General features: G+C 45.6%; 1 protein-coding gene across 2 annotated transcripts in view; it reads right to left on the bottom strand.

Annotated features, from left to right (window-relative positions):
* Positions 1 to 334: 334 nt before the first annotated feature.
* The window catches only part of LOC126527514 (complement C3-like), a 154,048-nt gene continuing 128,669 nt past the window's right edge, over positions 335 to 25,713 (bottom strand). For both annotated transcript variants that reach the window (XM_055068701.2, XM_055068702.2), the window contains 9 exons: positions 22,488 to 22,569; positions 21,147 to 21,234; positions 19,246 to 19,317; positions 17,194 to 17,299; positions 14,571 to 14,660; positions 13,651 to 13,755; positions 9,214 to 9,297; positions 6,926 to 7,070; positions 335 to 1,128 (listed from right to left, as the gene is read on the bottom strand). In XM_055068701.2, the coding sequence (XP_054924676.1) occupies positions 957 to 1,128; positions 6,926 to 7,070; positions 9,214 to 9,297; positions 13,651 to 13,755; positions 14,571 to 14,660; positions 17,194 to 17,299; positions 19,246 to 19,317; positions 21,147 to 21,234; positions 22,488 to 22,569 (944 nt within the window). In that variant the 3' untranslated portion in view covers positions 335 to 956. The remainder of the gene's footprint in view (positions 1,129 to 6,925; positions 7,071 to 9,213; positions 9,298 to 13,650; positions 13,756 to 14,570; positions 14,661 to 17,193; positions 17,300 to 19,245; positions 19,318 to 21,146; positions 21,235 to 22,487; positions 22,570 to 25,713) is intronic.

The following is a 25,713-nucleotide window of genomic DNA, read 5'->3' as shown; positions in this document are numbered from 1 at the left end:
TAGTGTTTTTTACTACGATGTATGTGTGTGTGCGTGCGTGTGCGTGCCTGTGTATGCGTGCGTGCTCGCGTACAAGCGCTTACATTCACACTCCTGATTAAGGGCGACCCCGGCCAAACATCAAAATTAAATGTTTGTTGTTGTGTTTTGAGGGCGCCTGCACTTCTTAAAATTTATATATATAGTGACTGCATTTTTCAATGGGCCAAGGGTATTTAGAAAGACGATAAGCGCAACTTCGCGCTTATGTTTGGTATATATATATATATATATATATATATATATATAAAATCCAGGTTGTGATGTACGCTTTGCTCGAATTTGCACACATGCGCGAGGAGGAGGAATAAACTTTATTAGTAGCAATGAGCCGACGGTAAAATCGTCCGAGGTGGGCGGCGTCCCTAGTGCACGATGCCGTGGGCCTGAGCCGATAGCTCGGCCCTGCTCACCAGGCGATGCCGGTCTTCAGGGCTCGAGCTTGTCAGCTGGGCCTCCCACTGCTCGACGGTTGGTCCGGTGATGGGCATGCGCGACGTTTCTTTATAATGCGTTTTCAATCCTGAGCGACCTTTTCCTTATCACACGTGTCACAGTAGTACGCACGCAAACCTCTTATCGAAAGTTTGTCACTATCTTTCAGTATTACACTATACTGCTGTTACTCTTTATTATTCGACGAGAAGGCGATTGAACGCATGCGTCGGGCTGCACCCGCTATATATTGTCTTGTTGCAATAAAGCCCCTGTTATTAGTCAGCGCTTGTGTTGTCTTCTCGCTATCAGTGTTCATCTCGCTGCGCTGTGTTGCACTTCAGAATCCATGTTAATACCTGCCTTAGGCAGAGTCGGATGCAGTTGCCCGTGGCAACCGTGGAAAGATAACGCCCCCTGAGAGTATTGCTTCCATCAGAAAGCCCTTTACAAGCAAAGGAGAAAACCTGCCTGCACTTTTGCTAAGCGCCGCGAACTGACACTGACCGCACGACTCTCGAGTGCTCCGGGCAGCCTCCGTGCCTCTGGAGATGCGATGCCAGCCATTGAAGAACTGAGTAAAGCCTTGCGGCCCTTCGAGACTTATTTTGTGTGTTGAAGAGGCGCACGTGCTTGTCCATGCTGTATCTTATGCTGCAAAGAGAAAGTGATGAAAAAAATTTAGCCGAAAAAAAATCGGAGGAGGGTGCTCAAAGTCAAGAAATCGATTCAAGGTAGACTTTATGACAAATGTGCCTAGACATATATGGGTAAACGCTGTAAGGGAGCGGGGAGAGGGGGCATGTGCGTGATGTGACGCTGTAATGTTTTCTGGTTCAACCGGCGGCCTCGAGCGGGCAATCGCGGGGCAATTTTGCGTGCATTTGCGGGCTTCTTTGACGCTCGAAAGAACACTTTTATGTAGCACGTATTGAGCAACAGAAAGCTGTATGGACAGTTTTCATGTCACTCTACAATTTTCTCATTTGCACTGTTCATCTAATAATATTTGGAAAGTTGATTAATTAACACTAAATGTCTAATGAGGCAAAATAAAAGAAAATAATCTGAGTATCTCCAAGCAACAGCAAACAACATTACCTTGGTTCTGTCCAGCTAAGTGGCATTCGCATATCTTTAAACTCTGGCTAAAGTTAGCTGGGACACCCTGTATATAACATCAAGCTGCAGGTATCCATGGTTGCCGCAAGCTTATGATTGAAAAGTTGGTGCACTTCTTAAAAAAGAACTGTTTCTTGTGTCGACGTTTCCACCTTTCTCGAGACTGAAAACGAAATGCACAGGGTACTTTTTGATTTCAGTCTTGAGAAAGGTCTTCTCTGGCCGACCTATTTACATAATGCGTATGAGCAGCTTCACGTTGGCAAGCATAACAAACTTATTGGGACGTTCCGGCCGGTCACAAGCCCTAACATTGTAATAATTTGTTTTTTTTTTTTTCAAAGTGCATTGACTTACTCAAATACGCATACGGCTGCCAAGAGATAGAAAAATAGATACACACGTGAACGATATGCTGGAGAAGTTACCCAGGCCAATCGCCTGGATAGCCAGACTCCATTTGCTGGGCACAGTGGGTGACGTACACATAGAAACATTGCATAATGTTACAGACGCAAACATAGAGAATGAAAATATTCCCAAACTTTCCTTGAGGCCTGAAAACCTCGGAAACGCCTGCATCACTTTCGGGTAAAGCACCGGCTGCGTTTTGCCACGGGCCGAGAATGTGCCACCGCTTCAAGTCCGGGTTGTGCTGCAAGTACACTATATCTGTGGGTGTGTGTGCATGCGTGTGCGTGTGTGTGCATGTGTGTGTATGCGTATGTGTATGTGTGCGTGTGTGTGCACTTGTGTGTGTGTGTGTGTGTGTATAGACACGTGAACTTGTATTGAAACGTGTACTTATCGGGTGACCGCATTTCACGGACTGCATGTATTGGAAATTTCTTGAAAGTCATAGAAGATTCCAGGGTAATCGACCTCCGCGTCTTCCAGAAAGTTCTAAACCATTCACATCGCGCAAGGAAATCAGATTACACAAGGTTCGGTGACAGCACACAGCAGATAGAACCGTCAATAACTTTCGAGAAACATCTGATACATGCAGGCGCGTCCTGCACTGTGTGGTAACACTTGTTAGGAGGTGAAACGTAGTCACCCGGTACAGATAAACAAGTACACGTGTCAACACACACACACAGACACATATATATGTATATATTCTGCCGTCACTCCTCCCGCTGCGACCAATGCCCCTGCAGACGTCTTCACTCGTGCCGTCAACACAGAACTCACACCTGCGCCGCACGCAGAACTCGTCAAGCTCCTCTGACGTTTTCGTTTCTCATTTGACATTGACCAACCATCCTTGGGCCAAGCGTCCGCAGTCGTTCACCATATCGACACCAGTCAACAAACACCAATGCGCCAGCATCCGTATCATGTGTCGGCCGCTGAACGCCGTATCATCGACCAGCACGTTGACGACATACCGGAGCGTGGCATCATCCAGCCCTCTAACAGTCCCTGGGAATCTCCAGTTGTCCTCGTTAAAAAGAAAGATGGCTCCATTCGGTTCTGCGTCAGCTATCGCCGCCTCAACGGAATAAAGTTCAAAGATGTTTATCCTCTGCCGCGCATCGACGATGCCTTGGACAGTCTGCAGGGAGCGGAATTCCTTTCCTCGCTGGATCAGCGCTCCGGGTACTCGCAAGTGCCAATGGCAGAGACCAATCCCCAAGAGACAGCCTTTGTAACTCCTGATGGTCTATATGAATTTGCCGCCATGCCGTTCAGCCTGTGCAACCCGCCTGCCACTTTCGAGCGAATGATGGACACCATTCTTCGAGGGCTGAAGTGGGAAACGTGCCTATGTTATTTAGATGACATTGTGGTTTTTCCACCGAATGCGTCGCACCTCAGCCACCCCGAGCAAGTCCTTGCGTGCCTCTCCACTGCAGGATTGCAACTAAATTTGAAGAAATGCCACTTCGGCGCTCGCACGCTTACTATTCTCGGCCATGTAGTTTAAAAAGACGGTATCCTCCCGGTTCACACGAAACATAGCGCCGTATGCGAGTTCCCTGAACCTACCACCATGAAAGAGCTTCGCAGTTTCATCGGCTTGTGCTCATATTTCCGACGCTTCATCCGTAACTGTGCCTCTATCATGGCCCCCTTGACGCAGCTTCTCACCAGCAGTTCTGACCTATCAGCCTGATCCCCGGCGTGCGACGACGCATTCCAAGAACTGCAACGCGTTCTCACCTCTCCTCCCGTACTGCGACACTTCGATCCATCTGCTCCAACTGAGATCCATACGGACGCCAGTGGAGTCGGGCTCGGTGCTGTTCTTGCACAATGCAAGAATGGCGTCGAAGAGTAAGTCCTCGTGAATGCCAGCCGCACCCTTACCAAAGCCAACGCGAACTACTCGGTTACAGAGAAGGAATGTCTGGCCATCATTTGGGCTATCGGAAAATTTCGTCCTTGCGTGTACAGGCGTCCATTTTACATCGTGACCGACCATCATGTCCTATGCTGGTTATCTTCACTAAAGGATCCAACTGGTCGGCTCGCCCGTTGGGCATTGCTCCTACAAGAGTACAACATCCGCATTGTTTATCGCTCAGGCCGAAAGCATTCAGATGCAGACGCTCTATCCCGGTCACCCCTGCCCTCTGGGTCCTGTCCCCTCGTCTATATCCACCTGCGGAGCCTTCCCCCTCAACATTTCCGGCATGCCATCAGAGCAGCGCAAAGACCCATGGATTTCTTCGCTTTTTGACTTCCTGTCTAGCCAGTCGACAGCGCCGATCTCTCGGACACTTCGTCGTCAAGCAGCGCACTTCATCATTTGGGATAACCTGCTGCACCGCTGCAACTACAACTCGAATGGCCGCCAGTGGTTGCTTGTTATACCCCGACACCTCCGCTCCGACATCTGCGCCACGTTCCACGACCCACAATGCGGCCACCCTGGTGTACTAAAGACATACTCTCGCCTCCAGCTTCGGTACTACTGGCGCGGTATGTACCGTTTCGTTCGCCAGTATGTCCGGTCATGCCACATATGCCAACGACGCAAGACGCCACCTCAACATACCACTGGCCCCTTGCCACCTTTAACATGCCCCGCGCGCGCATTCGACCACGTCGGCATTGACGTATGCGGCCTACTTCCCAACACTACAAGCAGCAACCGCTGGGTTATTGTTGCTATCGACCACTTCACGAGGTACGCTGAAACTTCAGCCCTAGCATCTGCCACAGCAAAAGACGTTGCCTGGTTTATCCTTCAAAACCTGATTTTACGCCATGGAGCACCTCGAGAACTACTGAGCAACCAGGGTCGCGTTTTCCTCTCAGATGTTATTTCAGCATTATTACTAAAGGAGTGTCGCATCATTCACCGCACTACCACGGCATATCATCCTCAAACTAATGGGACAACAAAACGCTTCAATCGCACCCTTGTCGACATGTTGGCCATGTATACTTCATCTGACCATTCAAAATTGGATCGCATTCTGCATTTGTCACCTACGCTTACAATATTGCCACGCGAAGCACGACTGGGTTCTCCCCTATCTTTCTACTTTACAGGCACAAACCTTCATGCACTATGGACATGATTCTACCTTACCGGCCAGATGCTTCGGAGTGGGCGACTGTTTCCAGAGCGGCTGCTTACGCCGCAGAATGTCGCCAGCTCGCTCGTTCGTTCACATCCCAGGACCAGTGGCGCCAAAAGCATCGCCACGATTCATCCACTACGGCTACGTGCTTTGCTCCTGGCTCGCTAGTCTGCTTGCGGGTGCCCTCTACTGCTCCAGGCGTTTCCTCCAAGTTGCTTTCCAAGTACCAAGTCCTTATCGGGTAGTGAAGCAAATATCCGTGGTCAACTACCTCATCAAGCCAATAGAATCTCCTTCTGACCAGCGTCGTAGGGGCCGGGAAATTGTCCACATCTCCCGACTTAAGCATTGCCATGACCCCCCTGTGTTCTCCTGTCCTTAGGTCGCCAGGATGGCTACTCTTTCGGTGGGGAATGATTGTACTGAAAGCAGTGGGCAGTGGGCACGGTGCTAGTGAAAGAGAAGAAGACGACGAGAAGTGCTGGTTTCCCCGTTTTTATATAGCGCCAACCTGTTTAAGCTTACCGTTAGAAGCTAGAACTAGTGCTGCTAGGCGAACATCCCCGTTGTATTGTGACGAAGCGAAGGAGCAGAGGTTGTCGACGGCTCGGGTGTGCTATTCGCCAGAGAGAGTTGGCGGGCCCCTTCCTGACGGATAAACTGCTTTATCTCCGGCACTAAAACAGAGACGTCGGCAGCGTAGCGGCCGAAATCCGATGAAAATAGATCCGCGGTGTCCTGCTGAGCAGCGCATGTTGATGCATGCTGCTTACACAGCTCGTCATACTGCTGACAAAGATGTATGACCTCGGCAATAGTCCGGGGACTCTTCGCGACGCGCATTTGGAAGGCATGGTGATCGATGCCTTTCATGAAATGCTTGATCTTGTCACCTTCGTCCATAGAGGAGTTGACGCTCTTGCAGAGCGAGAGCACGTCTTCAGTATAACTGGTGAAGGTCTCATCCTGGCGTTGAACTCGACCACGCAAGCGCTGCTCAGTGTGAAACCGGCGAACGGCGGGACAGCCGAAGACCTCAGTCGAAGTTGTCGTGAAAGCCGACCAGGTGGTAAAATCGGCTTCATGACTGCAGAACCATAGGTTTGCCACGTCAGTCAAGTAAAAGATGGCATTTGTGAGCTTGGTGCAGTCATCCCACTTATTATAGGAACTTACACGGTCATATTTGGCGAGCCAGTCTTCCAAGTCGTGGTCGTCTGTGCCGCTAAATATAGCCAGATCGCGCTGCCGGATGATGCGGGGCACAGGAGCAGCAGCCTGGGATGGTCCCGGTTCATTCATTGCAATAGCTGGTGAAAGCGTCCGACTGCGGAGCTCCAGGATGTCGAAGAGAAACCCAGCACCTCCACCAAATACAACTGGGGTGTTCGCCTAGCAGCACTAGTTCTAGGTGGTAGCGGTAGGCTTAAACAGGTCGGCGCTATATCAAAATGGGGAAACCAGCACTTCTCGTCGTCTTCTCCTCTTTCACTAGCACCATGCCCACTGCTTCAGTACAATCAATGTATATGTGTGGGTGTGTGTGTGTGTGTTTATAAAGCCAAAAGGTAGTGAAGCCAAAAAAAGCATCAAGGAGATTAGCTGCTGTTGAAATCGGAATGTAGTATATAATTCAAAAAAGGGAACTGAAAGTGGACAAAAAGGTAACTTGACACCGCTGGAAGCCGAATCCACAAATTTCGGAGGTCGTGGATTCGGCTCCTGCCAGCGGCAAGTTAGGAAGTTAAACGACAGGGCCAAAGCGAAGGCAAATTTATTCAGAAACTTACCCATGAGATCCGTCTCTCGCAACGAGCTCGCCATCTCGTCCGAAGACAAAGTAGCGTCCGCCTTCACTCAAGTCGGCCGTGGTACAGTGATGAGGAGCCAGGAACAACTTTTCACCCATCAAGACCGATACGCTGTTCTCTGCACCTGAAATGTTCGGGTTGATAGGACGAATTGAGAAAGTCTAATTTCCGACATTTATGGCTATCCGCCCACTTTAAGATAGGAATAGAATTTAATCTTTATTGTTAAAAGAATGGCAGGATCGATTAACACTGCCTTTAGGCTGATTGGCTGATTTATTGATTCCTGATTGAGCGATTGAAGGACTGAGTGTTTCATTGCAACCCACCTACAGGACCGGACCTGATCCGACCCAGTCCGACTCAACTAACTGAACAAGTGTTTTATTTATTTGTTGAACGACGGATTGATTAAACGATTGAACGACCGACTGAACAATTGATTGAACGACTCACTGACTGACCGATTGAATGACCGAACGATGGAGCAACCGATTGATTGAACGACCGACTGAACAACTGATTGAATGACTGAACAACCGGACAATTGAACGACTGATTGAGTGAAAGTTTTATTGAACAACCAAACGATTGATTGAACGATTGCACGACTGACTGAACGACTGACCGAATGACTGATTGAACGACTGAATGACCGAAGAACTGAATGACTTACTGACTGAACAAATGAATGACTAAACTGAATGAACAAATGAACAATTAACTGACTGAACGACAGAACTGACTGAATGACTGACTAAATGACTCAATGAACGACTGACAGGACTGACAAGACAGCTGACATGACAACCAAACAACTGACTGAATGGTTGAACACCCGACTCAATGACTGAACGACTGACTAAATAACTGACTAAACAAGTGACTGAATGACTGAATAACTGGCTGGACGACTCATTGAACGACTTAATGAAAGGAAGGACGACTGAATGACCGACTGACTGAATGACTGAACTGTTGACTGACTGAACAACTGACTGAACGAATGACGGACCAAACGACTAAACAACCGACCGAATGACTGATTGAATGACTGAACAATGAATGACTGACTGAACGAATGAACGAGTGGCTGAATGACGACTGAACGATTTAATGGCTAAACTGAATGACTGACTGAAGGACTGACTGAACGAACGGCAGAAAGAGCGACCGACCAAACGACCAACCGAATGACTGACTGAAAGACTGACTGACTGACCAAACAATTGATTGATTGATTGGTTGATTGATTGATCAATCGATTGATTGATCAATTGAATTAGTGATCAATTGATTAATCCCAACCGTACGAGTGGCGTTATTTATCATTTTCTGTGTGGATGATGTGCTATTACGCATGCCCCTCGAGCTGATCGCGGTCCTGTAAGGAACGAGTAGTGCGCTAAACAAATAAATAAAGTAGATCACTTGGAATGTCCAACTCACGTATGTATTACACCCTTTGCGTTGGGCAGACGCCCGAAAGAGTCGATAGGGGCATTACAAACAAACACGCATTTGGTTAAGCTAGGTTTACGGATTATGCAAATCTGTAATCACGAATAGGTCAGCCTTACAATGACCGGCGCGTGCTGAGCCAGGACAGGCACAAGTGAAAGGTGGACGGTGACGCCACGCCGTATATTTCTTACCAACTGCCCGTGACGTGATAGATCTGTAGTAGCGACCACGCAGCGCTAGTTTGTTGTTTAATGATAGAAAACTATTACACCGAAATCAAAAGTAAACCAAGTCTGATCCTGGTATCTTTCACGCACCCCTACTAGCCATGAAAGCGCACCAAATACAATAAATACTGCGAAATCTGTAACGTCATGCTGATGTTACTGCTGACGCACTCTGTGCATGGAACTCGATACGGCAACTTTGATATTCATTGTCACCTCGAATAAAGAATCAACTGCATCAGAAAAATTCCACAGATAGTTTTAAAAATGTAATTTACCAGTTTAGAATGACTTGGTCATTCTCATTAAAATTGATTGCTTGATTGATCGATCACGACCGCACCAATGGCGTTTCTTTCTTTTTCTGTGCGAATGACAGGCTATTCTGCATGCCACTCGAGCCTATCGTGGTCCTGTAAGCAACGAGTAGCACGCTCACCTGTGATATTTTATTATGCGCTCACCGAAAGCTTTCGCCTCATTGACCCGGGATCATCTCCTAAATCATTCTGTAGGGCGTTAAGCTTAAAAAACTACGTAATCGATACCATGCGAGTATCAAGTCACTTCCATTACCTTCTTTGAGCACAGTAGTGACGCGTAGACGTATGTGACGGAAGCCGTTGACGACGCTGTTCCCAGACACATATGCGATCCATACTGCACGTAAAACCATACGAAAATTAGCAAATGCGGCCATGCTTCTTACATACTATATGGTGTCACGGGAAGCACCCTACAGCTGTTATCAGAAGGCTAACCAACATATTTTAACAATCAAATAGGTTTTATACTAGCCAGACTTGGTGCTGGTAAATACGTTATACGGTGGTAATGACCAACTAGCTGAGCTTTTATTAATTTAATTGTGAATGTACAGTAGAACAAGAGAAAGCTTTCTTTCCATCAAGTAGTTGCGATGTGGTGACAGTTCCAATGACTTTATTCAAGTCCTGAGGTTGAATTGCGTGCACAATCACCCACTGCAATACCCGGAAATCTGGCAAACATTTTTGTAGCTGAACACTTCACTTACCGCAAATAAACATCGCTGTCAACAGAGCAATAAGGTGCACTTCTTCTGTCCTCTAAGTTATTTTAATGAGACAAGCAAAGGTCTCAAATGTTATCGGTAAAGTAACCACCATTTCTTATAGTTATGAAAATTTTCAAAACATACTCTGTCCATTGTTGTCGCGCCCAACTTACTCACGATACTTTTTTGAACACCTTTGAATGCTTAAATCGAAATTTTGCATTTCTCTCTTTTTTATACTGTTACAGTGCAGTCCACTTATAACGATACCACATATAACGATATATCGGTTATAACGATGGGTCGACATGAGAGTGTCATTTTATGCATTAGGTCTATGGGAAAAAAAAAACCATTTATAACGATAGGTTATTCACCGCATATCGGATATAACGATCAAAATTTTGCAGTCTGGACGGCGTTTTCCGTGCCAAATAATCGTAACGTTTGCGTTGCTTAGTTCCCTGAAACGAACGATGTCGAGACGAGGCAATGTTTACCTCCGTAAGTTCGTATCTGCCGCCATTACCGCGCAGCGCGTCTCGCCCCGCCCGCGCACGAGTAGGCGCAGCCAACGTTGGCGCAGCGCGCCACAAGATGGCGCTAGCTGCTTCATGCGCGTCGGCCACAGTCGCTCCGAAAGAGAGAGAAAGAAAAACAGAAGCGACAAGCAAAGCGGCGCGGTGGCGCCCGTCCCGCGTCTCTCTCGCGATAGCAGGCTGACACCACCGAAGCAGCGTGCAACCAACGGTTCAACCCACAGGGTGTCTACCAAGTTGACATTTCCAAATTCCCTGAGTTTTCCAGGTTTTCCCCGAGTGCCATTGCAAATTTCCCTGAGTGATGCAGAACTATGTTTTATGTCAAGACGGGCTGAAACCATATCGCCTGATGCTGTCACTCTCTAGTAATCACATGAAAAAATAAAGAAGCGCCTTAATCCAATTTGAATACTAAGGAGTAGCGTTTGTGTTATTCAAAAAGAGAATAGAAGGCCGGGGGGGTTAGTAAAATACACAGCAAATAAAGTGTCCTCGAAAAAAATTGCAAATGGAGTCGGACATTCTCAAATACAAATAAAAAGGAGATGCATATAGACGCAAATATTTTCTAATATGAGCTATTTCTATCAACTCATAGCAAGCTCAGTGGTATGAGGCCCTAACTCTGTCACAATCGAGATTCTCTCTCAACAGCTCGTAAGTCAACCTCAACTGTGCTGACATACTCTCAGCACGCGCACGACTCCTGAGTGTTGTGTTTCACTGCTTTAAAGAGTTTATTTTGGTTTTGATGAGGGACACATGCATCTCGCCATTAGCCAAAACATTATTTTTTGAGCTCAAGCTCCTTCAAAACGGCGGCAGCAAGCTTCCTTTCCCGTTTATTCCTCAATGCGTAGGTCATTTCTGTTCTTGTCCTCCTTCCGCCACTCGTTCACCCCAAGGACCATTTGAAGCATCTTGGTCAGTTGCACAGTCTACAACCGATTTTTAGAACTCCCTAGGTGCCGCGAAAACGTACGAAAAATCGGCCAGGTGAAAAAAAAAATGCGTGTAATTTAGTGCCTTTAGGGGCTCAAACCATACAGGCACGTTCGAAAACGCTCTGAAAGCCTGTCGGTACACATATTAGGCATATCGGTGCTCGTACTGTGACAGGAAATACCGGGTGCATGCGTGTATAATTAAAGAATACATACTGTGTTCCGTGGCAATAGCCCCTTCCCACGCTTGTTATGCTTCACTGCAATACTTTTGCGTATGCTTCACCAAGTAACATTTCAGTACAGAGGCGAAGCTGACTTTCAGGAACCGGCGTTATGCAACGCACCGTGTCTTCCAAGTTGCTAAGCCAATCGCGAGGACCACAAAGGCGGAGTCTGTGCCATTGCTGACAGCAGCTAATTCTTTCAATAAAAAACTCGGCATCCAACGGCAAGAGGCTTCATAGCGAACGTCGAAGCAGCTAGGCCTAGCGTTGCCGCAATGGCAGCAACGGCTGCCAGCGGATCTGCGTGCGAGAGTGCCGGTTCGAGGTGCCGAAGTAATCAATACGGCAGCAGTGGTGCCTTTGATTATTGCCGTTTCGGACCTGCGGTCACGGCAAAACGTCCGGAAAATCGGACGGCGAAGAGTTCTTGCGTCGGAAATGTCACACGTTCTGATACGTTGACTCTATGGGGTACATGGCGGTGCCGCGAAGCCGTCCAAATTATCGGGAATCCGGAAAGTCGGTCGTTGACTGTACACTCGCAACTCCTCCAGTCGACGACAGGGCGTCAAAGACGATTCATTACGATTCCTGTCTGTTACTCGAGCCAGCATTACCGCGACTTTCGATCTTTTCAATAAAATTGCCGCTAATTTTCTCTGATAGAAGCCCAAATTCCCTGAGTTTTCCCTGACTTTTTCCAGACTACTCAACATCCCTGAGAATTCCCGGTTTTCCCGGTTGGTAGACACCCTGAACCCAGCTTCGAAGATGGCGCCGACAAAGCGCAAAGCTGTGTCGCTTGACACGAAGATGGATATTTTGCAGGACTCTCGATGCGGCTTCAAGGTGAGCGCCCTCGTGAAGAAGTATGAGCTCGTCCAGTTAACGATATCAACCATCTTGAAAACCGGGAGCACCGCGATTGTGAAGGCAGGAGCTATCAGCGGCCATTCCGATCAGCGGAAAAGGGGTTAGAGACCCTTTGTACGCCGATGTTGAAGAGGCGCTTTACCAGTGGTTCATCACCAATTGCTTCAAGAAGGCGGGCTTTGTGCGTAAGGACGAACTTCCCCAACCCACTGAGACCAACCCGGTGGAAGTCGCTGACATAACCGAGCTCTGGGAGCTCATTCCTACTGGTGACACAGGTGGTGTGTCGAAGGAGTTTTTGACTGCAGACAGTGCTGCCTCGTTCTGCGATGAGGTCACCGACGAGGCGATCGCCGATGATGTGGTCTCGACAGACGCAAAGTTGTGCGACGGTGGCGACGGCATCAGCGACAGTGACAACGAGATCGACAGTGGCTCCTTGACCCCGACCACGATGTCCACGCAAAGTGCACTGTCGTCGATCGACTCCTTAATTGATTTTATGCATGCTAAAGGATTGCCGCCAGTGTTCGCGCAGCAGCTGGAATCCATGCACACCGCGGTTGTGAAGCTGAAGCTGCCGCAAAAGCAAGTGCAGATTTCGGACTATTTCGGCGCGCCTAATCCTTGACACGGTCATTGGCGCTAGAAATAAAGTTTGTTTTTCACGGCCTACTGTATACATCATCTATTCTTTAGAGCAAGTAGCGAATTCGAGTTCAGAGCTGCAAAGTTCAGAGCGCAAACGCGCTAAAAAAAAATTTTTTTTTTTTTTTTGATAACTGCAGTCCAGATATAGCGATCATCGGTTATAACGATCAAATTTTTCGTCTTTCTCGATATCGTTATAAGCAGACTGCACTGTAGTGCCTGCATTCCTTTTACCAACTAAATAAGCGTTTACCAGTAATTTAAAATGTGCCATACGTTAACTTTTATAGTTTCTCTGCTTTATAAGCTTGGCAACATAGTATAGAAATGTGTAAATGATATATGTATTCATGTCTGATATTTATCTGTTCTATATGCTGTGTTGCGCGCTAACCATGATGTACATAGAGTACTTGCATGGTTGTTATTGTACCATTTGACCCACAATTATAGGCTTCGGCAATGTCCAATCAGTTATAAAAAAAAAATTTACTTCAGTAAAACATTTTTTATTTTTTTTGATAACTGGTTAGACACAGCTGAAGCGTATACTTCTGGATCAATTGGTACAATAACAACAATGCTAAAAAAATTAGGTTTACTTCAGTAAAATTCAAAACAATATGAATGATTCAATCTATACGGAAAGTCGTAATGCAACGAAATTGTCCTTTCTGTTACATTTTTTTTTTTAGAGTAAACAATGCAAAAAAAGAAAGAAAACCTGAATACTCTTTTACCAAAGTCATGCTCCTCGCAGGCCATCTCTAGGAGCATCTGCCGCTTTATTTGCACTGGTATCACTCTTTCAACGTTCAGAAAGGGCTCTCGCCTAGGACACTCAGCTGTAAAGCAAAAAAAAAAAAAGGTCACGTCAAGGTTGCGTGCCACGCTTTCATTCTAGACAATCATGGACTTTTGGGAAACACTTCTGTGTGTGTGTGTGTGTGTGTGTGTGTGTGTGTGTGTGTGTGCGCGCGCGCGAAGAAAGGGGGTTAACAGAGGGCCCTGATATTTATTAGTCATATCATAAGAAGGCAGCAAACACTGACACCGAGGACAACATAGGAGAAATTACTTGTGCCTCATAAATGAATTAAAAAACGATAAAATATTGGAAATGAAAGTGGATGAAAAAACGACAGAAAGCTGAGCTAGTTGGTAAGGCTTCATTATGCAAAAAAGGTGAGGCATGCAGACAGGACACAACAGAAGTGGACAACACGTGCAGACAGGACACAAGAGAACACATTTTGTCCACTTCTCTTTTGTGTCCCGTCTGCACGCCTCACCTTTTTTGCATAAGGATAAAAAAACAACTTCCCGCAGGTAAGGAACGATACCACGAAGGTGTGGGACCATTCTACACCTGCGGCAAGTTGTTTTTTCATCCACTTTAATTTCCATTAATTTATCGTTGCTTTATTTCATTTACTAAGCACAAGTAATCTACCCTATGTTATCCTTGGTGTCAGTTTCTGTTGGCTTCTTATGATATATATATATATATATATATATATATATATATATATATATATATATATATATATATATATAGAGAGAGAGAGAGAGAGAGAGAGAAAGAGATTTACTGGTTCACCGAGAAGAGGTAGGAAAGAAGAGACCGAGCTGACAGCTCTGCACTGAGTGGAGTCATTACCTTCTATGCACAGGCACTTGCGTCCTTCGCAGGCCAGCTTAAGGTGAGGGTCCGTCGATCCGATTCCGTAAAACTGCGTGCAAGAACGTGCTGTCGAGAGACAAAGTAAAACACGTGCATTCAGCGTGACAGCGTTCACCGGTACACCAAACCTTCCTAGCCATCCCCACTGTAACTTGGAACGTTAATTTAGCCAAGAAAATGCTTTATTCAACTGGCAGACACAATGCGGCAACCTGCCGTGGTTGCTCAGTGGCTATGGTGTTGGGCTGCTGAGCACGAGGTCGCGGGATCGAATCCCGGCCACGGCGGCCGCATTTCGATGGGGGCGAAATGCGAAAACACCCGTGTACTTAGATTTAGGTGCACGTTAAAGAACCCCAGGTGGTCGAAATTTCCGGAGCCCTCCACTACGGCGTGCCTCATAATCAGAAAGTGGTTTTGGCACGTAAAACCCCATAATTTAAAAAAAAAAAAAAAAAATGCGGCAGCAAGACGATGCAGTGCACTCTGAACACGCTAACGTTCACTAAGGTGCACATTTTTTTCGCATTTAATGGGTAACCGACTCTGTAGGACGTTCTTGAAGGCTAGTTCGTCCATACTTTTACATATACATACAACACACCACTGCGGTCGTGGTGTGCTGTGTGTTTCTTTCGCTTGTCTTCGTCTTTTCGCGAAGTTTAAATCTCCCTTCCAACCGACTCTGCTTACTTTATTATTTCTTTCATTTATGCGCACTGTCAGTCTTGGTTGGGATATAAGATGACCAAGACACAGTGACAGTGCGGAGGAAAGAAATAAAACTTGCACGGAGCATAGCGTTCCCCTAGCCAGCCTCCGCAAGTCAATTCTCCGTGTATTCTCCGTGTATTGTATTCTCTCTCTCTCTCTCTGCCATTTCTCCATATGTCGGGCCGACACGTGACCCACGAGTCCCCGCTGTGCTTGCTCGGGGCTCCGGCCCAGTGTGTGGTTCCCGGCCGGTTCTTCAGGCGATGCGTACACATTTCCATGCTTTGCCAAATGCGAGCGCTCGGCACAAATTTTTCTCACAGTATCGCGTGCGCAACTTAAGTCGCTTCTTATAACGTATACAATTATCTTCTCTAGTTGTCAAGTGCCGGTGTGGTAGCCATGCGTTGCGGGTCGCAGCCATTGTGTTACTGGAAGAGCGCGCGCTGATCGAGGGGCGGCGGCGGCAAACACTAAAACCTACCACGACACGAACACGTGCCAAGTCACGGCTTCCTATACTTTTTCAATGTCTGCCCAGTCACTATCCAACACATGGGAGCCACTGCTCCATTTCTGCAAAATCACAATTCCAATCAATAAACAAATTTAATTGTTGGGTTCCTAATTCAAAAAAGAGGCAAGCCGCACAGATACGGGCAAAACGGAAGAGAAATGGACAACACAAACTCCACTTCTCTTGCCTTGTGTCCGTGTCTACACGCCTTGCCCCTTTTTTACATTATGAATCCTAACCAACTAGCTCAGTTTCTTGTCCTAAAATTATTGGGTTTTATCTGCCAGCACCATGATATGATTTCGAAGCATGGTGTAGTGGGAGACTCCGGAAATTTGGATCACCTGGGATTCTTTAATATGCGCCTAAATCTAAGCACACGGGCATTCTCATTTCGGCCCCATCGAAATGTGGCCGCCGTGGCAGGGATTCGATCCAGCAACCGCATGCTTAGCAGCCGAACACCATAACTACTAAGCAAGCACGTCGGCTAATCCCAATCAATATATTCCTGCCGTTGCAAGGGTATGAACTTTAGCTTGGCACTGCTGCCACGCTCCATACCCGCTTTTTGACTCCTGCATAGCGTCCGATCTCCTGCGATGGGACACAGCTGACAAAACAATAACATTGCCCCCATAGGCTGTGACCAACTACTGGGAAAGTGGCGCCCTTTTAGAGTCCCCCGGTCTTTGGCATCGCTGGGCTGACATTAATGCATACAGGAGGCTATGGTTATGCCGATAGTTTTATTGCACTATCAGTTATACGGACACTCCAGGCACATTTCCGCTATTGTCATTGCCGTGATGTTCCATATAAAGTCTAAGTGCAATAACATCGTTGCCGCACACACTTGGCTGTACGTGCGAGTGAAAGCGGGCAGGGGCGAGCCGACGACGGTGGGTCAACCTCGTGCGTGCAAGGCGGGAAAGCACGGAGGTAGCGCGCTGTCTTCCATCCCGCGCAAGGCGGGGAGTGCGTTCTACTCCAGTGGCGACTGCGTATGGCACAGCCACGCATGCCTTATCTTGAAGACGATCTGCGGTGGGGACGGAGTGTGCCGAGTGCTGATAGCTTCGTGTGTGTGCTGTGTTCTCACCGCTTAGTTCACGTTTACGCGAGAGGCAGCCAGCCCGAAGGTGAATTGGCTCGCGGCTGCAAGTGCTCTCGAAAGCGACCATCTTGTGTCACGGATGGATGTACGGGTTCCCTCATTGGGTAGGCATAGACAGGTTTACACACTTAAAAAACGTATCTAAATATATGCGAGATATAATGTAACTTCTATTTTGTAGCTGCTATATGCTTTTGCTTTAACCGTGATGTGTCATGTGCCTGCAACGCTGCGGAAACGACGAAACTCACAGGGGTCGCTGTGGTCGTACACCTTGACTGCTGCAGCCTGGACGTTATGGACGACGTGCTTGCGTTCAGTCTTGAATTTCACGCAAGTAGGTGCTTGCCACGGTATCTGGGCACCGACAAAAACTTTCATGAGGGCCACTGCAAAGAACGCATTGTGCGCCAGCCAAAAAAGAACGACAGCTCCCCTGAACATTTGCATTGTGGTTTTGACTTAAAGGGACTGACAACGGGCCAGAATGTGTTGCGAGATGTTGATGAAAATGAAATGACCACACTTTCTAGTGATAAAATCCATGCTGTTCATGATTTAAGAAGGAATTTTAATTTTAGATTCTCAATCAAGTCTAAGAAACAGTAAGTCGCGTGGCTTCGTGGTGAAATCTTGGAATTTCGGGGTAGGCTATGAGATTACTGTACGTAGGTCGGCTGTTATTAAGTACAAGATAAGTATTGCTTAAACTTGCAGTTATATTATTCGACAATTGCACTTTATGTTTCGTAAATCAAAAGCGCACGCATGGCTATGGCATCACGCTGAACTGTGTACCACGCGTGAAAGGGTCACTTCGTTTTCGATATGATTCATTTCGTCTTTCAAGGTAGTGGGACAGGAATCCACGAAAATACATAGTTACTATTGCAGAAATTATTTACCACATCGGAAAACATAAATCGCGGGAACATCGACTTGATAAGCAAAACAATAATTTCTCACACGGCCGTACTCGTCGTCTGAATCCCATTAATGCCGGCCTATTATTGCTATCGCCCTCACTTATCACAGTTTTGAGCATGCTTCCAGTGAATGACTACATCATCACAGCAGATCGAAAAATTTTGATAAACATGTTCCACGGCATTTTCCACGTTACCACTTCATGAATTGACACTGCGACCGGTACTCTTTCCATAGAATTAAAAAAAGTTGACCATAAAAATTGGTTGCCAGTCCCTCTTAACCATGGCCTTTACTTCGACTCTTTAATGCTCACGGCTTTTCATGAAAAAGAACATCAAATTTCTCATAATTCTTAGAGAATTTCTCATGCTAAATGTACTTAACAAAACAGCATTAGTTTATTTCCTGTATTCAATATAAGCATTGAGTTACGCGTCCAGACAAAAAATTTCACGTGGGTAAAATTCTTTAATATTATTGTTAGAACTCATCACATCAATATGTATGTTAAGTATAAAGCTACGCGCATCCGTTCCCAAACACAGCCTCTACCAGCGGATACTCACGACTGGTTCCCTCAGACAGAGATAAAGCAAAATGCACCGTGAACGAGTGGGACTCGTCAGTGGTTAAAGGTTACAGGTGCTTACAGAAACATATCTCTAAGGCGATGATTTTCCGGACTGTGCACACCGGAAGTGATCACGGAGCCGGAAAGACGTCATGACAGTCATATTTTAGACACCACCTATATCTGTTAAAATTGGCAGGACAGCTCGGCCTTTGAGGCTAAGGACGAGATTATAAATTTAAATACGCGACACAGAGCCTGGACATCTACTGATTTGCAATTTCGTCGGCATTTGCTGGGCAAGGAATCGCTAATTCGGAATTTGGTGCAGCGGCCTTTCATCAAGTCATATCACAATATGTGCTGTCATGAAAGCATTTAGCTAGAATATGCTGGCGCATGGTCCACAATTGAACATACCTGTTACAATCTGGGGACAGAAATTTAATCTTCAACCTATATCGTCAAGCTTTAGATTATACTGCACACTACACGAGGAAACGCCGATTATTGAATTACTGAAGAAAGCACTCATGAATAATTTAAACAATTCATTATTGAGACATGGAACCCTTCAGAATAAATATCACCCATGTATCACAAAAGAAATGTAACATGTAAGAAAGACATACCAGAAAGTGGTACACAAGGAAGATAGCCAAGGGCTTTGTTTTATTTCTTGCGTGTTGGTACGTGCAAGTTGTGCGACACTTCAAACCGAGGACACAGTGCACCAATAATCGTATGCTCAACGAGCAAGATGGATTCACGAATATGAGAATGTGGAGGAACGCATCCTCACCTGTTTGAAATAGAGGATCACTTTTCTCTCGGTTAAGACGTACTTGGCCAGATGCGGATTGCCTGTTATTGCCTGTAAAACAAAAAGAAATATACTAAAGCTACGTTTCTCTCAGGTCAGGCATTTCGGCACCTATCAAGCTATACTTGACCTTCATGGCAATTTCAGGATTTGTTAGCAGATTACTTCAAAACACGCCTGCTTACAGCTCACGTAAAAAACAGATTTTTATAAGATAATACCAGCAAACTTGATAAAGGAAGAAATCGAGAGGCAGGCATAGACAAAGTAACAGGAAGGTGACTGTGACTTTGTTTATGTTGTCTGCCTCTGGATTTTCTCCTTTTCTGTGCTTGCAGTCCACTGCACTCTCCAAATGGCCTCAATTCCAAACGCGCCATCTTTGCTTTTATTACCACTCATTTTTGTTGCTCCTCCCGTAAAACATGTGCAATAAATGTGTACTTTGCAGTATCTGATTATTCTAGAGCTCAATATTAATTAAAAACTGTCACCTTGTTGTAACTAGCGAGCTCACGCATATTTGATGTTCCCTTGAACTCCGATGATGTGCAATAGCCACAGAAGCAGGAGGCATTAACTTGGCTTTATCAACTAGTATTGAGAATGAACTACTAAGGTCCTGCTTGCTATGAAAAAGCCGAGTGGTGCCAGTTGAAATGCCATGAATGTTAATGCTGAAAACAATCTACACATCTGGCTGAATGATTTGGCAACACTGAGGCTACGAAAGACACCGTAACCGACTGCATCGCGAATTAACTTCCGACCCCATGTGATTGTTCAACGTGCAACTTTAGCCAAGTACGCGAACTTTTTTAATTTCGCTTCAATTTAACTGCAGCCACAGAGGCCGGGAGTCGAACCAAGGTACTCGTTCTCAGTAGCACAATGCCTTAGCCAATGAGGCTAATGTGAACCCCGGATATCGACACACTTCTCGACCAAACGCAAGTGAATGAAGCAATAATGTTTGACAGCGGGTTAGCTAGTTATGCATTCTTCGTAGCAGTGTCAAAGTACACGTAAACGTAGGGAAAAAAATTCACCAGCAATTACGATACTCAGTAATGCAAAATTTGAGTGCAGCTTATACGTGTTTTCATTTCACAATATATTGGCTGACGCAGACAATCTGTCTCGTGCGGCACGTTGCAAACGGACCGAAGTTTGGCGCGACTGCCTCGCTAAGCAGATCACGAGAGCCAGCGCGTGGGTGAAGCGCGGCCGCAATTCACGGTAGCCGCCACAGACAGACCTCCACTTATGCAGCGCTTTGTTTCCACACCGACGACAAGCTCTACTCTGGTGCCATCTCACAGCCATCTCGCAGTCATCGTCGCTGCAGAGTCAGACTTGCGCGGCACTACGCTTTCATTCTCACACTTTCGCCATACCCTCCTCATCAGCTTTCCTCCTCGCGCTTTCTTCTCTATCGCCGTCTTTCGTCTCCCATTGCGCTCGGCGTTCCCTTTCATTCTTCGCCGTGCTAGTTCACTCGGTTACGAAAGACAGCACCGACACCAACGCTCGCTTTAGGAACGGGCGAGTAAGAACTGTGCTCTAAAAAACCAAGAAGGTACCGGACAAAGTGCCGACCAAAAATCGACTTGCTCAATCTCCTCTGGAAGCGACTGGCCACACAGCGTACAGGCGTCCCAGGAAAGATGAAAATTGAGGACCACACGCTGGTTGAGGTACCACTTCCTAAAAACACTGAGCAAGTTATGAGTTGTACTGGTCACCACTGAGTCTCGTCCCTTGGTTTTTCCTATGTTTGTATATGCTGTAACGCTGCTCTTGATGAAGGGGTCGGCAAATTTCCACACAGACCTACCAAATACATCTATCGACAGAAGAGTGCTGGAAAGCATTCTTACAGCGGTCAAGTCTTCGACCACCGGATCGAAACCGCTGAGTAGTCCAACTTCGATGACAGCAGCGTTGGAGTCTGACTCGCCGACATACCTAAAGCAAGATGCAATTATTTCAAAACTTTTTTGAGGCAACGTCAAATCTCCACAATAATCATACGTAGCTGCCTTAAACACTGAATTACAGCCTCTATTCACAGTTCGCCGATCAAAACCAATTCATCCTTATGTCTAAGAGTTCCCTATGAATATAAGGGTGTCCCATATAAAAACTCATGCACTCCCATATATCATATCGTGATTCCTGTAAGGTATATAGAAACATACGAGTTTTTATTCAGGACTGTCATCCATTCCTACGAAATTATTGGATATATAGCAAACGTCTTTTTTTTTCTATAAGGAATATTTGAGGGTGTTCGAGAACTTTCGGGGCCCTGACAAACGCATTTTCAAGAATTAAAGCAACATATTAACTGATAATTCGAAAACAAAACACGGCGTTGAACAACGAGCAAGCTTTGAAAGCGTTTAGCATTAGACACACACTTACTTCCCCTATTTCACGCACTTACCGGGGCCGGTCGGTCAATGGGTCTGTAACCGTTTTCCCACTAACTTTGGAAACTGGGTAGTCCATGATCTAATGGCTAGTACATTGAGCTGCTGTGCTGAGGGAACTGGGTTCCAAACAAACCATCTCACCAACTTGGATCCCTCAATATTTACTATGGGTACGTGCTATTCTTCAGTGAAACCATTTGACCCCACCACGGGCCACTGTTTATATGCCACTCGGTATGTGACGCTTTTCAATCAACCTCTTTGACGTCAACTAATGTCAAGTGTACTGGTCACTAGCCATGTTCCACTTCTCGTAATAATGATTATATAAGACATATAATTAGTAATTACGCCCCACTCATAAGCTAGAGTGCTAAACGCTTTAAATGTCGTCATTCATTTCTAACGAATGGATACACCGGCAAAATTTTTTTTTCATTTCGCACGAAAAAGAGACAAACCTTCTGCCGAGCCACTTTTTCGCAGAAACCTTCAGAAACTGTTGCAAATAAGATGGCTCCTTACCATAAATATGTTAATTGGATCAGAATGGCTTCACTCTTAGCTTGCACAAACCTCGTGGTCAGATGCACAAATAGAGTCGACCAACCTTAACGGCAAGCCTAATACAACGATTTTGGAGCACATCGTAAAAGTTAAGTGCTTTTAAAGCAATGAAAATAGCCGTTTCACCCTCAAGGTTTTTTTTTCAATAGTTTCAAGGAGCTTTACAAGCCCTGGGTCATCAAAATGTATTATTATCAACACAACAATTTAACTTACTGTGAGCAAACTTCAATGTCGTAAACAAGCTTGCTCCCCTGCGGTTCGTTAGGTGATATAACGGTGCCGTACGGACTCATCACTGAAAGGAAACGTGAACTAGGTCATTTTAAACAAGAATTAAATCAATATCCGTTGTCTATGCTAGGCTTCGGATAATTTTATATCTTAGATGTTGACCTATGACAGGTTTATTGCATTTTCATCATCACTAAAAACGCTGCAGAAGAGCAAATGAATAATGCTGAAGTTTCTGTGAGTCTTATTACATCCAAAAAATGAAGACTCCAAGCCTTAAGCCATAAAAATACTTAAGTTGCGATACAAAAATACGTATTTCAAGCGTGTTCTTTAAAAGAAATGGTGTGCCACGTCAGACATTGTGCCAGTGGCAAATCCTTTGCATCAAAACTAACAAAAAAGCATAGCCAAACCACCGCATGCTGACATACGATTGTCACAGCTAGCACGCATATCTTTTCCTTACCGTTATAAATGTGCTTATTTATGGTGCTTTTACATTTTAACGCTCTGTTTCAAGACGTAGTAGAGGCAACGTATACCACAATACATAAAATTATAGCCCGGTCACTGTTGGTTCGAATGGATGTAAAACAGTAATGTCTGATAAGACAGTTTTGCAGAAAGCTAATATGAGACTTCAAAGAAACACCTCAAGGAATACAAAATGAAAGTAATAATTCGCTATTTTTGGTATAATTACTCAGAGTAACCAAATCCAAAATATGCACTTGGCTCCTAATTTCAAGTTTTTGTAAATCAGATCGAGGAACAAATTATTACGAATATTTCTTGGCGTCAATACTAACCATAGTTATGCTCATACTGTGCAGGAAACCAGTAGATATACAAATGTTGAAACAGGTAAGTTCATATTGTGCAGGGAGCATTTGTTTTTATTTTGCAGTAGGCACATCTTTCATTTTTGTTTTACTGCAATCTTTAGGCTCACAAAGCAATGTTTGTCAAGTGAGAGAGCATGCGGATGCCTCCTCATATCTTATTGTTGCGTTCAACCAGTTTGTCCCGCGCAAGCAAGGTCGCCTAGTGGGCGTTTAACTGGCGCTACAGCCTGCACATGTTTTCTTCAGTTCCTGCACAGTGATGTGCAGTTATCTAGAGCGTCACAAAATACTGTACAGAAATGAATAACGGAACTTGCACAGGTGGCATTGAAAATGCAGGAGATTAGACTGCTAGTCAAGCTTTGGGCGAAGGTCAGTGTGAAATCAAATGCGTATTCTTGTGCGAGGGAAAACCCCACATGCCGGGAGAGATTGTGCGTGATAATTGGTACTTAGGCTGCCGAAACGCTATCGGGTAAAAGCAACCCGCGGTGGGAAAAATAAAGTTGCACATTTGAGCACCTACCATTATTTGAGCCATTTAAAAAAACCCCGGCAGATCCCACGCCCTGGGGGAACCGATGTTATGCGAAGCAGTCTGCGGGGAGCCTACCAAGTTAACGAAACCACCATAAGAGCACCAAGACATAGGCGGCTGTTTCGTGACCTACATGACACACATCGTGACTGATCGTTTATGTTCGTCATACACCCTTGTCATACGACGCAAGTTTTGGTACATACCAAGTTATCAAACTACTGTAAGTGCACCGAGACACAGACAGACAGATACTGTCAAAGTGGCATATGTTCGCCAAGAAATGCTTTGCATTTAGAAGCTACTGTCTATCGGAAAATTAGAGAAACAGAGAAGCTACTGTCTTCTCTACTGCTGTCATTTAAAATTACGTTGCCCCAGTCGACCAAAGTGCAAATTTTGTGTTGTTTTATTGAGGAAATGCTAAGAACACTGCAGGCTAGCTTTGACAATATATCTCGTCAAAGCTATGTTTTTCCGGACTCCCCAATAAGCCAAAATGGTCATATCTGACTTCAAGTCCCACCATCCTTTCAGATGGCACAATGACGTTGCTAGTAGAATTCCATCGGAAATATTTAATAGCTCGGAAAAAACGCCTTCGGGCGCACTGATCGGTGTCTATAGGCGCAGTAACGAAACATATCTGCCAATCTTGCAAAGCACTTTTCTACCACGTTTGGCACATCTAAATATTCCGAGCATGGTTTCATTCAGAACTGTCCTGATATGCATGCGAATTAATTTAGGTATCCCTATTTTGATTTGTACAACAGATTTAGAGGCGTTATGCCTGCGTGTACATTTGCGCATGCAGTACTGTAACGGTCTAAAAACATCGCTCGTCGTTTGGCCTTTTGGACTATTCTAATGCACAACCACAATAGGCCTGCCCATGCTTCTAATGCTATATTCTGCAGTGTCTTTCAGGTTATGGCCTAACTGCACCTAAAATCAAGAACAAGCGCTGGACAATACTGCCTGTATATATCAATAGTAGCTCAGAAAGGTAAACAAATTAAAAATTAATTTGACTTAAGAACGGTGCCACAGCAACCGGGACAAAAATAAGGACGCACCAAGAAGGTCTCAAGCACGTTATTATCGTCTTCGTGTCTTCCTATATGCCTTGAGTAGGCATCGTTTTAGAGCTCAGAAAAACCAATTAGGCGAACAAATGCATTAAGAAAGTTACCAGTATCTAAAAGGCTGCCACTCCCATCCCTAAGATTCCATATTTTGAATAGACCGTGGCACATTTCCCTTTTCACCATATTCAATCCATTGGTCTTTCAATTGCTTAGACTTTAAAACGCCGCCCCCTACCACTCCACAGTGTATGCTGTTTTTGCTCGTCTCTCTCTCCTCTTCCACTCGCAGTCTCTTTATCCCCCTTAAACCTTCCCCCCGTGCAGTGTAGCCAACCATAACTACCTCTGGTTAACCTCCCTGCCTTTCTATGCATCATTTCTCTCTGTCTCTCTCCAGTAGATTGTTTAACCCACTGAACCCAAACAAGTCGCGCTCGACCGAACAGCGTTGTGGGTAGGGGGAAGAGGAAGTGGTATGGGAGGAACTATGAATGTCATATGTCGTGTACATGCCTCTTTTTACTCATTTTCAACAAAGGGCGCTCACCTTTTGTGTTTACGAGCTCAACAATACAACGTGCGGAAGATCAGCAGTCCAGTTATGTTGGTTGACAGGCCTTGAGCACGGCTACGGATAATCTCCTAATTTTATAAAGCACACAAACGCCCGTGTACGTTTCCCAGGGAACAGCTGGAGTAATACAAATGGATTTTTCGTTTTTTTGCTTTCA

This window comes from Dermacentor andersoni, chromosome 9 (assembly GCF_023375885.2).
Source record: "Dermacentor andersoni chromosome 9, qqDerAnde1_hic_scaffold, whole genome shotgun sequence".
Taxonomy (NCBI): domain Eukaryota; kingdom Metazoa; phylum Arthropoda; class Arachnida; order Ixodida; family Ixodidae; genus Dermacentor; species Dermacentor andersoni.
The sequence above is the reverse complement of the archived record's forward strand: the minus strand, read 5'-3'. Positions and strand labels throughout refer to the sequence as shown.